Source organism: Dipteris shenzhenensis, chromosome 24 (genome assembly GCF_047967505.1).
Source record: "Dipteris shenzhenensis isolate YYH24624 ecotype China chromosome 24, Dip_SZ_1.0, whole genome shotgun sequence".
Classification (NCBI taxonomy): Eukaryota; Viridiplantae; Streptophyta; class Polypodiopsida; order Gleicheniales; family Dipteridaceae; genus Dipteris; species Dipteris shenzhenensis.
This window is the reverse complement of record NC_141619.1, coordinates 51,457,921-51,474,038: the sequence shown is the minus strand read 5'-3', so window position 1 is coordinate 51,474,038 and position 16,118 is coordinate 51,457,921. Positions and strand designations below refer to the sequence as shown.

The window sequence follows — 16,118 nt, the reverse complement described above, 5'->3', positions numbered from 1 at the left end:
GACCAAGAGACGTGCCAGGACCGCACCTCTGAGTGGCAGACATTACTCTATTGCCGACTTCATGTCTCCACTGTCTCATCCATCCTGATATCTTGCTGTTGCTGGGTATGATGATGATATTGATGATGATGCTGAGATTGATATATAGTTGACCATCGACATGACTATGTTGTACTTAGGACTTAGTACCGCCATTTTGCATTTTTGCATTTTGCATTTTGCATTGGTATGGACACTCGTTTAGTAGCTCCACTACCATAGCTCGTTGTATCAGGATTTTCACAGTCTCATAGACCCATTGGTCTTCCGAAGACTTTAATAAACTTTCTTTCTTTCTTTCTTTCTCTCGCCATGCTGCTCCGGTCCCCCTCCCACCATGCCACTGCACCTCCTCGCCTTATTGCTCCTCCACGCCACGTTGCTCCTCCACGCCATGCTACTCCCCGCCATGTTGTTTTCGCCTAGCTCCACCCTGCTCGTCGTGAGTTGCTTGCTGCGCTGCACCACGCTTCTACTGCCTATGCTGCTGCGCCCACCTCCTCGCCACACTTGTTGCGCTTGCCTCCCCCTCCCCCCCACGTTGTTGCTATCGCGGGCGCCACCAAGCTGTGCCACCCAGGTTGCTGCCGTGGGAGCCATTCAGGCTGCACCTCTCCATCACAGGAGTCCTCCACCAGCGAAGGAGCCCCCATGCTGCTGCGGGAGTCCCTCTCCTCCTCTGTTGTAGGACTGATGCCTGCTGTCACGGGGGCGTGAAATTCTAAGTACTTTAATGTACTACAAGACTGTGACAACTTTGGTTTCAAAAGTCCAAGCGTGGGCTTAATAATGTGTAATTAAACGCGGCATGGTGCCTAGCATATAAGCGTAATTAATCCCTACGCCCAAAGGCATTCCAAGGAATTAAAAGAGTGGTGGTTGGAAAATGATGACGTGGCATTTTTAATGGGCCCCTTAGAGGGCCATGTACCTTCAGTGGCCCCCCTAGAGTTCCAGGTGGCTCTAGTGCCTTCTACATGCTCCTTTGCCATTCTTGGACCTTCCTGGGTCTTCTAAACTTCACATGTGTGGTTTTCTCTCTCATCTTCTCCCTTTGTTGAGATTTTGGACTGGTTTTTCAGCCTTCCTCAGCTGAATTCCGTTTTTCTTCATAACTCCTCACCCATTTGGATGCCTCGACTTTCGTTTGGTCTGATAACTTCCCCTCCGCCTCCCCTTCGCAATGATATGCTTTTCCTTCTGTGCGTTTGGTAGAACGGGTAGAGCTGAGCACTTCTTTTGCTGGTTGAATTTGCAAAAGTGGCTTTTTTTGGACCTTTTTGCTTCTACATCCTCCTGGGCCTCTCCTCTTGCAAAGCTACACCTTTCTGTTGAATTTCAAGTGGTCCCACACGCTGGTTGACTGGTTTTTCTCAGTTTTGGAGGTTTTTCCGGCAATGAAACTTCTCCAAAACCTTCTCAATGCATTCCTCTCTGAAGCATGCTTCTTTTGAGCCCAAGAACTCCCACTTCTTCGCAACAGAAGTGCTTCTTTTCGCATTTTTCAGTGGAAATGCTCTTGACCCAGTGTACGTGAGCCACTTGGCTTCTGAGCTTCCAGTACTACTTGGTGATGGGATGGACCTTGCACATGCATCAGACACTCTTATATTGGTGATACATGATGTTGCAGCCAGATCTTTTTCCACGACACGATTTGCACGTGTTCCAGATGGGAGGATGCCCCAAAATCCCTGGTTTGATGATGAGTGCAAAGAGATGAGAGCCCACCTTATACATGAGATAGCACTGGGACATGTGACTTCACCAAATCACATTTTCACCCTGAGGGCTATTATTGATGAGGAAGCGAAGTCGAGGCATAAGAAAGTCTACACTTGCTTCGTAGACTTTCGTAAGGCATTTGACACTGTCCCACGCTCTCGCTTAATCAGGAGATTACAGGAGCTACAGCTTCCAGATATCATGATTTGGGGGTTCATGAGTCTATATGAGTCTGTTAGAGGGAGGATACGCGCCTCAGGAGGCTTATCAGACTGGATTGAGAGCACCATAGGAGTAAAGCAAGGCTGCTCCCTATCACCAACTCTCTTCGGGCTCTATATTGACAAGATCACTTCTTTTGTTGATCGACTAGGCGGAGAGGGTTCACTCTTGGCTGACCTGGTGGTGCAGATACTGTTGTATGCCGATGACAAAGTCCTCATATCATCCTCAGCAGAGGGGCTGTAGAAACATCTAGAGGCTCTGGAGATGTTATGCAAGGAGAGAGACTTGACAGCTAACCTTAGGAAGACCAAGGTTATGATCTTCAACACCTCGCTAGCAGCAATATCCCGTCACCATAGTTTTACATAACAGGGCGAGCCTATGGAGATAGTGCAGTAACATACATATTTGGGGATAGTGTTCACTAGACCAGGTTTCACGATGATCCATGCGGGTACGGCGTGACTCACACGAGGATGGGGTGCTCTGACCCGACTAGAGAGGCGATGCTTCCAGGCACACTTCCAGGACCTCTCAACGAAGGGCTGGCTCTCTCACACGTTGGTGAGACCGACTACCATGTACGCAGCACCTTTTTGGAGGAGTGATATTTCAGCAACGGAGTGGAAGAGATTTGAGAGATTACAGGTGACCATAGGATCCAAGATGATTCGGAGTATCCACCTTATCCCGAAAGGAGGTTGCAGAAATTTAGTGTCTCAGTGGAGGCCTATCATACTTTTGGGGACATGCTACAAGATTTTGGCCAAGGCAATCAGCCTCCGATTGCAGCCCCTTCTCCCAGATCTTATTCATCACACTCAGACGGGATTTGTGCATGGCAGAAGCATTTTTTATAACATTTTCTCTTTTTGGGAAGCTTCAGAGTGGGCCATGCAGAGCGGCTAGAATCTAGCCATTCTACTCTTGGATTTTGAGAAATCTTATGACAGAGTAGATTGGGGTTTTTTGGAGGGCACCCTTCTACGTTTTGGCTTTACTGATGCTTGGATCAGAGGTGTTTCCTCTTTGTATAGATCAGCCCACAGCCAGGTACTTATTGGTGGGGTAAGGGGTGAGAGATTTTCGATTTCTAGATCACTCCGTCAGGGATGTCCCCTTGCTCCTTTTCTTTTTTTGTTCGTGGTTGAAGCTATGAGTATCTATGTTAGATCTCAAGCTGACATCTTTGGGCTGAGACTTCCCAACAGAAGGAAAGAGGAGCTACTTGACAGTGAGTTGGCAGATGACACAGCAGTTTACTTGGATGCCACATCACAGACGCTCACTTCTTTCAGGACAGCATTGGATTTTATTTTGCTTGGTGGCGGGGGCGCAAATAAATTGGCATTAATCCAATGGCTTTTGGATCAATGATGAGGACACTTTAGTTTGGGGGCTTGACATAGGATTCACTTGTTCAAAGGGGTGTGCCAGTCATGTATTTGGGTTGCCAGGTTGGCTTGGATATTTCTTCCACGCAGCAGTTTGCTCTCGTGTTGGAGAGCATTAGGAGGAAGCTCCTTTTTTGGTGCTCAGCCAAGCTGGATCTTGGCCTCTAGAGTTGTGGTGGTGAACCAGGTCCTCTTGGCCGTGGCCTGGTTTGTTTGTTCATGCTGGTGCCGTTCTAGGGACTGCATCACTCAGCTTAGGAGACTGATCAGAAATTTTCTTTGGAGTGGGCTTGATGGCACAGCAGATGCGTTAGCCAGGGTGGCTTGGGAGACCCTTATCCTCCCTACACAGGAAGGGGGTCTCGATATTATTGATCCAAATTTACAGTGCAGAGCTTTACTCTGCAAGATGATGGTCCGGGGACTTATGCGAGGACAGGAGCCGTGGAAGGCATTTTTTATTAGCAGCATACAAACATGCACACCTTCTTCAAGAGGAGACTGGATGGGTAGTATTAGGTGGATTTTCACCGCAGCACACCTCATATCACCTTCGTCCCCTCTCATGGTTGCCATACTGAAAGCATGGGCCAGTTTAAGGAGCACTCTTCGGAGGATTCCCCCTTCCTCTCGTGAAGAGATTGATAGGCAATCCCGCTCCTTGCTCGTGATTGTAGCTGTTGTTGGTTGCCGGGCTGCTTCCCCCCTCACTAGCTAGCATTGGTTAGCTTGCGGGATTGAAGCAAGGCTTGCAAGGGATGCCTTGCTTGACCTGCCCTTGCTTGGGGCCAAGACAACGGTTCCTCGCTGCCGAACGTGCAGCTACAGCCATTCCATTTTCTGTTGCTCGTTGCTGACTTTCTATTGAAGCTTTTGCTTCAGCCAACTCCACTGTGTGCTTCCACGCTGAGGCTATTGTAGCCGCTTGCTGCTAGGTCAGCCCTTTCTTGGACTCGTTACTACTTCCTATAGGATTTGCCGCTACTAAAGGCAAGAGCCATTGCTGTCGCTGCTCAGCTGCTCCATAGTCGCTTTTCAACTGCTAGCTCCTTATGGGAGAACTCGTTGATTCAAGGTTCAGCTGCCTATTTGTACACTTGTCCGTACAATCCATACATGCAGTATGACATCTGATAGTTCTGCGCAGTGGTTGTTTCTGTGTTGCACCATTTTTGCAGGGCATTCTCTCTATCTATATTTGCCGTCAGATTTCGGAGGTGTTTGTTGTCACTAAATTCATTGCCAAATTTGGGGCTTTTGCTATGGGCTTATGTCTGTGGCAGATTCGAGCTGTCTATTGACAATCTGTTGCAGGCAGCCATCATTTGTCACACTTTGACTTTCTAGAGGCCTTGGTTATCTGAAATTTGGAGCTTTTTTGTACTTTACCTGCCAAATTTCCTATCATTGGACACAGACATTGCAGGCACATTTGCAGACATTTGTTGTCAATTTTGCCTGACATTTGCAGCCATTTGCAGCCAGTTTTTTTGTAGGTAGCAAGTTCATTTGCAGTGATAGCCTTGAGGCTTGGACAGTTGCACTATTGCAGAGGTACTGTTTATTTATTTGGGGAGTTTGCTTTGTTCCTTAGTTGCATTGGCAGCCAATGATTTGCTTGGGATGCTTTCAATAGAAATAAGTTTGATGGCACCGACTACCCTATGTGGTCGTATATGATGTGTCATGTGCTGGTTGCCAAAAATATGTGAAACATTGTTGCAGACATTGATGTGAGACCCTTATCACAAGCATCTGTTCCCACTATGCCCATTGCCACATGTGGTGGTACCGTCGTTAGGTCAAGATCATCTATCATTGCTGCCACAACGCCTCCTACTCAGGATCAGATCTGATGGGAGGGGAGGGATGCACAACACGTGCTTTGATTGCCTTGTCTGTGAAGAGATTCATCGTCCCTATATTCGGTCTCGTAGGACTGCAAAGATTGTGTCAGATCAATTGGTGTCTGTATATAAGATAAGGAATGAAACTAGAGTGGACATTTTGCATAAGCAGTTGGATGGTTAAGATGGAAAAAGGGGACATTGTGGATGCCTACTTGACCAAGAAGCTCATTAATATTGATGAAATTGTGCTAGATCCTATGGTTGTGTCTACTACGGTTAGTGGACTTCTTGATTCTTATTAAGGCTTTGCTACTACATTGAGGTTGGTGGCCATGGGTAATCCCAACCACTATACTTTTGATCAGCTTGTTACATTGCTTTTGCAAGAGAAGTAGAGCCTTGCAAATCAGACTACTCCATGAATGCATATCAAGCTTTCGCCACTGACCATAGATAAAGCAGGGAAACAAGAATTCAAACAAGCCTAAGAATAATGTAGATACTTCATCTCTTTCTAGCCAGAGTGATGACAAGAAGAAAAAGAGATACAATTATTGCAGGAGGTCTGGACATGACATCTCAGAATGCAGAAAGCGCATTGCCTCAAAGAAAAAGAAGCAGCGGTCATCATCAAGACTTGCAGTTTCTGATTCTCCTATTGTAGCTAGCACATTGGTGAAAGTTGCTTGCTAGGGAAGATACATCGGTTCTCCTTTCCCAAGAATGGGACTGTTGGTGCATCCCATAAGTTGCACTCGGTTCATAGTCATGTAACTGGATCAATGGAGACAACATCTCTTGGAGGCTACTCTTACTTTGCAACCTCTGTGGATGATTTTACCAGATACACTTGGATTTACCCTCTGAAATCCAAGCCAGATGTCTTTGCTTGCTTTAAGCATTTTCTCGCCTTGACTGAAAATGAGAAGGGACACAAGCTTCTGACACTCCGTACTGCCAGGGGGTTGAGTAAATGTCCTGTGAGCTTGTTGATTTGTTAGCAGCTCTGGGCATCATGCATCAGTGCACTGTGCCATACACACCGCAACATAATGAAGTTGCGGAGTGGAAGAAGCAGCCTTTAATGGAAATGGCCAGGTGTATATAAAAAAGTAAGTCTTTGCCCAACAAATTTTGGTCGGATGCCATCATGTGTGCAAACTATGCGCTGTATTCAACCAGGGCATTGAGGACCATTACTGCCTATGAAGCATGGACAGGCCGCAAGCAAATGATTTCACGTATGAGGGTCTTTGGTTGTTTGGCATATGCACATGTGCCATCTCATCTGCGGCACAAGTTGGAGAATAAGGAGTGAAGTACACTTTCATTGGCTACAGCTCACAAAGTAAAGGCTATAGATTGTACCATAAGGATGCTTTCGACAGTAGTGGGTGGATGCTTTGAAGGCAGAGTTAGATTCCATTCACCAAAATGGCATGTGGGTGTTATGTGACTTGCCTCATGGCAAGCGTGCCATCTGCACAAAGTGGGTCTACAAACTGAAGTGGAAAACCGATGGCAGTGTAGACCACAAAGCCTGTCTTATTGCCAAGGACTATTCTCGGTAGCAAGGCATTGACTTTGAAGAAACATTTGTCCCCACTTACGCATTGCTACCATCTGTTGTGTCATTGCCATTGCAGTTCACAGGCATTGGGAAGTGCATCAACTAGACATCAAGACTACCTTTCTTGCTTGAGGAAGTCTCTTGGTTTTGGGGTTTTTGCACCGTCAATTCAGATTAGCTCCACGTTTTTGAGTTTTATCCATTTCCAAACTCTCACTACAGTAACATGTCAAAGGTTGCTTCTGCCATAAAACATGTAGAATTATGGCATACTAGATTTGTCCATGTGAATTAGGAGGCGATTGAATGCCCTTTTATCACGTAGTTGGAAGCCTTTCTTTTTGGCTGGTTTAGAGATGGCCAAATAAAACATTCTAATTAGTTGCAAGGATGTTTGCTTAATGCAACTTGAGTGCATTTATTGAAGACAACAGTGATGATGGTCTAGTGTCTCATGCAATGGAAAGGTAGAGGGAGTCTAGGAAGTAATAAGGCAAATGAACAAGTGCAGCTTGAGGTTAGTACTTTTATCTCATAATTACCCTTGCTCTAGGTTGCTACTTTGTTGAGGGCAGGTACCTCATTTGAAATCAACTACATTGTTTCCAATTAGATTCTACGGAGGCTCATGCCTTTGTTTGGGTTTGCTATTCCAGACGGAGTTGCCTTACAAAAGAATATGAGAATCTTGCCTTACAAAAGAATATGAGAATCTTGCCCAGGACCCAAAAGCTGGCTTTGGGCTTAGGTTGGTGGTGCCTAGAGTCTTATTCAGGAGCTTGCAACTTTGTTTCAGCTTGGTTGGTTTCTCTTGGAGAGAAATACCTCTTCCTTCCTCAAGCCCTATTTGGGGCTTCAACTAAGTTAAGAGGATGATAAAATTATTGGGGTGATGGGACCCAACCTCGCCCAAAGCTTGGTTGCAACACTTATTTGGAGTTCAAAACCACAACGTCTAGATATGTACCTACGCTAGCATCCAAATTGGACTCGAGATGTCCACTATCTTTGGTGAACTATTACATCTGAAGCTGATCTCCTTTGGATCTGAAATTATGTTTGTTGTTCCCAACAGCTTGAAATGTGATTCAAAAGCCAAAGTCATCATCTGAATGCAGAATTTTATTTTGGGGCTAGAACCATGCTTAGGGTCCAGAACCTCATGTGGGATCTAGGACTTTGTTCCTAGGGTAGCACTAAACTTGAGATTTAATACTTCCCTTGGGGCCTAGAACATATTTCCGTGCACAATGTCTCAACCTATGCCGCAAATTGATAGTGGATGCATACCTTGATTGAGGTTGCTACATCATCTGAACACCTCATTTGTGTTTGTAAGGCTACATTGGAATGATAATCCTCGTGACTAGCTTTGCCGACCTTGGCCTTAGCCTGAAGTTAAATCATGGTTCTAGCAATTCAACGTGTACATTACGAGGGTGTCTCTGGTTGTTGCACTATCCGGTGCAGGATGATATTCCCATTATAAGTAGGAAAGCAGTGGTGTTGGGGGATGCAGAACTACTAAAGTTGTATTTTTCTGGGGGTCCATCCCTATCAGTTGAATGAAATCTCTTATTTAATTTGTGGTGAAAAAAGAGAAAAACTAAGCTGGTGTATGAGTGGTTCTCGGTGTTGGGACCCACCTGGTAAGGGGAAACTCGTTCTTCAGTTTTATTACTATATCTATGTATGGTTTGATCACCTATTACCCTAATGAGACCCAGATATTGGTCTTTTATTCTCACAATTCTGAAGCAGAAATTTGTGTTTTTTTCCTCATACTACTGTAAAATCTTTCTGGACATTCTTGCAAGTTTATGACAGTCTAACAGGATACTTTTGCAATTTTTCCTGTATAACCATCCAGGTGATCTGTGCGTTTGGAAGGCTAGGAACAATGTTTGGCTGTGAGAAATATCACATCAAACCTGATCTTGTGACGATTGCCAAGGTAATTTACCATTTCCCAGCGAAACTGCAAATGATGCCTATGCTCTTGAGTACTTCTTTGCTTTTACTGCTTAGTAGGACGATGGTATAGAAGCTGCTGAATTGTTCTTTAGAATTAAAAAAGTTCATGGAAAATGATTTTATATGAGCGAGTGAAAAATCATCTCTTTAGTGTCAGTGCTTCGTGGAAAGTCTGCTGTGCAAACAGTTCGGAACATGACAGCTTTCGAGATAAATATGTTTGGCTTCCTTATCCTAAATATGTTTGGCTTCCTTATCCCTGTACATACCTGGTTTCTTTGAAGTTCAAACCATACTTTTTTGCAGTAATATAGTTTGGAGTCTATGTCAACATCCTCTTTGCCTCTGTACAAATGATTCTTAAAGATATCAAGTTGTTATATCAATATCATGCAAGTACACATGTTTTTAAAGGAAAGATACAGAATTCTCACATAGATACCTCCTCTTTCTCTTCTCAGTATCTAAACTTCCTGTTGAGAGTTGGATGAATTAGTAGCTACTAGCTATATCTTATAAGAGAACCTACTGGCAATGATGTTCGTAGTAGAAATAGGCGCTGTTATGTGAAAACTTAATCAATGGCCATTTGGGGTGTCTAGTGGGTTCTAGTGACACTGGAGTCTTTTTGTAAGCCCACCTCTGCTGTGGAGTCCAGAGGGAGGTAGGGAGTCACGGGGGCTTTTGTATGAGCCTCATTTCAAGTCAAATAGGTCATCGGAACCCAAGATATGTAATTAAACGTGCAAAGTGTGGTTGTGTTTCGGCGGGGGGGGGGGGGAGGGAATGCTAAATTTTTAAGGGGGCTAAGACCCTTGTGTAAATAAAGAAGGTGTTTGGAGGCGAGATGAAATTTTTTGGAGGGAGCATGGAAAACAAAGGGATGTTGGTGGTATGTGGGGGCAGATTTCTTCGCATCCCGTGTTGTAATACATAGCACAGCACTGAATTATGAAAGCTAGCTTTCATTTGGTGGAGATGCTGGGTAGGATTGGTCTCACAGAGGGAGTTAGGGAAGTTCAACGTGGAAGCTTGATGTCAAAGAAAGGTGAATGGTGATGGAGTTTGATATGACGCAGGTGATAGTAAGAGAAATGCTTCATGCGTTTTTTAGATGGTGATAAGTAACAAATTAGGAGATGTTGTGAGCTTTTGTTTAAGAAGTGTGATGTAGGCCATTGTGAGAGAGACATTTATGCTTTGGAGCAGGCGGTGATGGGGTTTTGATAAACAAAGGAAAATATAGTATGCAGAATTTTTAACAATTTTGCAAGCAGGTTTAGAAAAACACTCTGATGTGTTTGGAATAGTGAGGTGACGGCCATGTGATTGAGCATTGAAGACAGGCAACATAAGATGGACATGATAAGCAACAGGCTACACTGCTGAAATTAATGATGCTTGTTGACAGGAAATTGGCGAAAGGATTAAGCAATAGAGATGAATTCATTTTGGATTAAGTCTTTGATGAAAGCTGAAATATAAGGTCAAAAGGTAATAGGCTGATTTGTTGCATAGTCACAAAGCTGGGGATGATGACGATTTCCATTTAGGAGAAATCTGGGAAGAAGAACCTTTGATGGGAAATTATATTCCAGGGGAAATGATATTTCCATGGGAGAATCATTGAAGATTGCTAGGAATATGTTGTAAGGGAGATTTGTAGGACTTTTGTGAAGATTTAATCAGAGTTTGATGCGAGAATGGAACATGGGAGATTCATGGATGTTTGCAAGTTGGGACATTGGAGGGTGAAAAATGCTAAACAAAGTGCTTTTTTCTCATTTTCAAGCCTGATTTTGACAGTTTTGAAGGGGCTTTTGATGCAACTGAGCACCTTGATGTATGCACCGTACGGCATGCTGTGGATACATTCAACTAGTGAGCAATTGTGATGTAGTATTGAGTTTATTTAAAGTCTTTGAAAGACCGAAGTAATACAATGAGCTGAATGGGTGGAGCCTCTAAACAAGTATCACACCCAAGACAAATACAACATAATTGTAGAAACACTAATACATAAAAATGTCAGAGCCCATGGATAGGATGGAAACTGTGGTGTGGCATCCCTGTGGTGATCCTCTAGAAGTTAGTGGAGGGATCAAGCTCAAGGGGGAGCCCAGCAGTGTAAGAGGCTGCAGAAGCATAGAGCCTACGGTCAGTATGTGTGGTCCCTAGCTGTGGCCCTGTGTTAGACAAGTGCTCTGAGTGGAGTTTGGTTGTACATCCTGATTTCGACTATGTGCCTTGAGTAGATTCTCTTTGTGTCGGACGGCCTCATCAATGAAAGTTGCTAGGAATATCTAATTTGGGTAAGACAAGAAACTGGAGGGGGACCTAGAATCATCCTTGAAGAGACAATGGTAGTGACCTTGGGTCTCATAGTACATAGGGCATTGCCCTCAGCTATCAAAGTCATGGATGAAGATAGGGCTAGCCATGGAGAGAGAAAGAAAGAAAGAAAGTTTATTAAAGTCTTCGGAAGACCGATGGGTCTATGAGACTGTGAAAATCCGGATACAACGAGCTGTGGTAGTGGAGCTACTAAACGAGCATCCATACCAATGCAAAATGCAAAATGTCAAAAATGCAGAATGGCAGTACTAAGTCCTAAGTACAACATAGTGATGTCGGTGGTCGACTATATATCAATCTCAGCATCATCATCGATATCATCATCATCCCCAGCAACAACAAGATATTAGGATGGATGAGGCAGTGGAGGCATGAAGTCGGCAATAGAGTGTTGTTGGCCACTCAGAGGTGCGGTCCTGGCATGTCTCTTGGTCGTAGCTCTACGTCTAACCAGGGCTACTGTGACCCCCGTCAGTCGGGCTCCAACTCTAAACAAGGAGGGGATGTCTCCAAGTGTGATCTGTGTGTCGACCCTCTATCTGAGCTGTCGGGTCACGGGTTCCGGGTCACGATCATGTCGAGGCCTCGTCTCGTTGGGATCCATGTGATCTAGCTGAAAGAACTCCGTGATAGAGCTCTGAGAGGGATCAACCGAGGAAGAAGTCTGCTCCTGTCTCCGTGCTCGGAGTATCCTCTCGCGGTGTCTAAGTGCCTCATGAATGAAACTTGCCAAACACCGCTGGTCTGGGTAGGAGAGGAAATGGGCTAAAATCCCATAACTATCTCTGAAGAGGCAGTGGAAACGTCCTCGGATCTCATAGTACACAGGACACTTGAAGATGAAATGCTCCTCTGTCTCAACCTCTTGTATGTCACATAGTGTGCATATGCGCCGCTCCCTAGGTAGTTGCTCTGCTCTGCTGCTCTCGATGCGAAGTCTGTGTGAAGAGCCCCGGAACTGCCCAAGAGAGATCCTCATCGAGTGGGGTAGGTGAATCTGTGTGTATCCTGGTGGGTCAATGAAACCCTCCGCTGTGATATGTAAGAAGTGATCTCTGTAGAAGCTAAGCTTCGCTGGGAGTTCACTTGGTTCCAACCAGGTCAGAAAAGTGTGTAGCTGTAGTAGATCCTCACGGATAACCTGGTTGACCTCGTGTGATAAGAGGGGAGAGAAAGGAGCATCCATGCTATATTGGAAGGGAGGTAGTCTATCCATGTGGAGCCCTAGTCGCTCAAACCATCTCTCTGTACGTGCATACCAACACCTCTGATCTCCTCCTGTTGCAAGTGAGAGAAAGAAAAGAAAGAAAGTTTATTAAAGTCTGCTACGGGACCAATAGAAAACTTGATACAATGAACAAAAGGGTGGAGCTACTAAGCGAGCATCCCAACCCATGCTAGAGAAAACTGCGTAGACATAGTCAATGATATCATCATACATGTCACCATAATGATAGACATCCCTGGCATCATCATCGTCATAGTAGATGTAGTTTGATCCAATACAATACAACACAGTGCAGCATACACAAGGAATGAAAACGTCAAGGTACACCTGATGACGGACTAGGCAGTGTTGTAGACATGAAGTCCGTAATAGATCGTTGTCTACTATTTGGGTGAGTAGCCCGTCGTGCCCTCTTGGCAGCTACTCTACGCCTGGTGCACCAATAACCCTGGTCCGCCGTATCCCAAGTCTGAAAATAGAAGAAAGGTCAGCGAGTGTGATCTGTGCATCTGTCCTCTGTCGAGTGTGCCGGGTCTCAATCTCGGGGTCTCTGTCTCTCCTACTATGTGGTTGGGGGGCAACATGCTCTGATTGGAAGAACTCTATGATCATACTCTAGGATGGATTAGGAAAGGCCTCCCTCTCCTGTCTTCGCAATCTAATGAGACGCTCTCTATGCCGGACCGCCTCAAAAGCAACCAGGCACCTCTGATTTGGGTATGAGAGGAGTGTGGAGAGGCCCTTGCATTTGTCTCTGAAAAGGCAGTGGTATTGTCCACGGATCACATAGTAGACTATAAGAGAAAAAATCGTAGAGTGAGGAAGAAAGAGCGTTTATTAACGTCTACAGGAGACTGAATGGTCTATGAGATTGAAAAAACCTAGATATAATGAAAGCTAAGGGGTGGGGCCAGCACCACTAATGTGTGTGATGAGAAAAAAAAAATGATGCGCTATTGCTGCAAGACAGAGAAAACCCAAATAAGGGAATAAAGAGGGGAAGCACTTGGTCATCTACTGGCCAGTCCGCCAGCCATTCGTGTGACCGGACCTATGTATGATGTCTGTGGGACCAACTCCACCGGGTGATTGAGTAGAGGCAAGGTGAGCTACTTGATAGTGGGGCTTTGAATCTGGTGAGGGTTGGTGTCGAGGGAGAAAATAAGTGATGGATCACTGTTGTTGCCTAGCCTGTCGAGGTCCCTCCCTCCTCCTGCTATAGTTTTTGTGACGTAGCCCATCGTTTGACAAGTGCTGCCATCACTCTAGTGGTCTTGTCTCCCCATGTCAAAATGAGAGGAAATGTGTGCAGTCCTCGTGTGAGCGCTCACCCAAATTCATGTCAGTTGAGTCATGCACTCTAGCTCTCTACTACGTCTGGCCCCTGCTGACCCCGGTCACGAGAAAAAATAATCTATGATCATCTTGTGACTCAGCTCTAATTGTAATGGTCTATACTGGGAGATAGGCACATCCTTCAGAGAGCAAAACTCAACTAGGTGTCATTGAATGGAGATGGCCCAGGAAGCATCTTGCCACTCATAGAAAATTTGAGGTCCTGACAAAGAGAGCTATGCCATTGATCCCCAAGTCGTGAAGAAAAAATCCCTCCATGTATAGAAAGCCAAAAAACTAAAGTAATCTTTCTATTTCTTCAGGATTTCCAGAGCCTTCTCCAAAAGACTCTCTCCAAATCAGCTGATACGTGATAACCCTCCCAATAAGGGGCTCTTGAAGGTCTCCAACCTCTACGACTGATCTAGAACCTTCAGGTATTACTGACCATGCAACTATCCATTCCCACTCTTTGGGGTCCCATTGAAGATACTTATGGGGACTCCTCCATAGAGCCACAACCTCCATGAACCCGAAATAGAGAGACGTGGGCTCGGATCTATATGCCAAGCAAAGTCCTTGCCCTATTCAACATAGCCGAAGATCTTGACAGGCTGAAAAGGCATGCCCAAAAGAATGTCACCTAAGGAAATAGAATCCTACACACTGTTATTTCTTTTTTTATGATAGTAGATACAGTACTTACTACTGAGTATACTTTGGACCTTGGTGCCAGGTGGCAGCTGCTTTTTTTTAAATCATCCATGGGTGCTTTTATTTTGAGTGTTGCATGACTTATGACTCATGACTCATGATCATGAAATTTGTGGATCATGAATCATGATCATCTATGGAGTCTCGACATTGGATGCTTTCAAGTTTCAAGTCTCAAGTTTCAACTTGTGTGCTCACTGCTAAGTTTAAAGTACTTCAAACTTCTAAATTTCAGATTCTTGTAATGCCAAACTTGTTAGTCATGATACATGCTGATTTCAAATTATTGAAGCATCATTCAAGAATTTAGAATCATAGAGGCATGAATGATGCATTAATGCTTGAAGCTTCAAGTATATATAATTGTATTATGTATGATTTGCACTCTATTGATAATTATATTATGTATAAAAAATAAATTTTTATACATAAATTGTATCATATTGCCGTTTCTTCCGTTTTCGTTTTGGCGGGGGCGGGAAACTCTGTTTCTTCCGTTTTCGGCTGGGAACTATGGCTGCATCTATCTGAAGTATCCTCCCTGCACTTCCTCTGAGGTGATTGACCAAATGATGTTGATGATCTTTTGGAAGTCTTTTGAAGGCTTTCCAAGAATCCATAGAAGTGGCAGGGCCTCTCTCCCATTTGGACCATTGCATATAATGAGACAAAGCAAGCTGCCTGCGATGCTCATCAAGTATACAGTCATCCCACATGATGGGCTGCTTGTCAATCTCTTCAAGAGAGGAGGGAGGAACTCTCCGAGGTGTACTTATGAAGCTCGACCAAGATTTCAGAACAGCAACCATAAGCGGGGAGGACGGAGATATGAGATGGGCTGAAGTGAAAATCCATCTGGTGCTATCCATCCAGTCTCCACCTGAGGAGGGTCTGCATGTCTGAATGCACTACTGAATGAAGAAATGTTTCCATGGCTCATCCCCCGGCAAAATGCCTCTAACCACAACCTTGCAAAGCAAGGCCTTGCATGTCATATCTGGGTCTATGATGTTGAGACCCCCTCCCTGCATGGGAAGGATCAAGGTCTCCCAAGCCACCCTGGCAATAGTGTTTGTTGTGCCATCTACCCCACTCCATAGAACATTCTTTATAGGCCTTATGAGCTGAGTGATGCATTCCTTGGAGCTGCATCGACAAGATCAAACATACCAAGCTGTGGCCAGCAGAACCAAGTTGACAACCACCACCCTGGATGCAAGGTCCAACCTAGCTGAACTCCAGAAAAGGAGTTTCCTCTTGATACTCTCCAACACCGGAGCTAACTGTTGCAAAGAAGAGATACCCATACCAACTTGGCATCCTAAGTATCTGACTGACACACCCCTCTGAGTCCAAGTGAAGCCCAAATCAGCCCCCAATGTGGAGTGTCATCGTCACTGTTCCAAAAGCCATTGGACTTGTTCCAATTAATGTGAGCACCTGCTGCAATACAAAACAAGTCCAAGGCTGTCCTGAAAGAAGTAAGAGTCTGAGGGGAGGCCTCCAAGAAGATAGCAGTGTCATCTGCTAGCTCACAATCGACAAGGTCCTTCTGTCTGAGCGGTAGTCTGAGCCCAAGAATGTCAGCTCGAGTTTTGAGAAAAATGCTCATAGCCTCAGCCACAAATAGGAAAAGAAAAGGGGCAAGAGGGCATCCCTGACGGACTGATCTGGAGATCTGAAACTTATCTCCCCCGACCCCTCCTATA

General features: G+C 44.9%; 1 protein-coding gene across 1 annotated transcript in view; it reads left to right on the top strand.

Moving 5' to 3' along the window:
• Window positions 1-16,118, top strand: part of POP2 (Pyridoxal phosphate (PLP)-dependent transferases superfamily protein) — a 131,151-nt gene that overhangs the window by 45,959 nt on the left and 69,074 nt on the right. Inside the window, exon 13 of the mRNA XM_087395108.1 lies at window positions 8,674-8,757. Coding sequence (XP_087251234.1) covers window positions 8,674-8,757 — 84 coding nt within the window. The remainder of the gene's footprint in view (window positions 1-8,673; window positions 8,758-16,118) is intronic.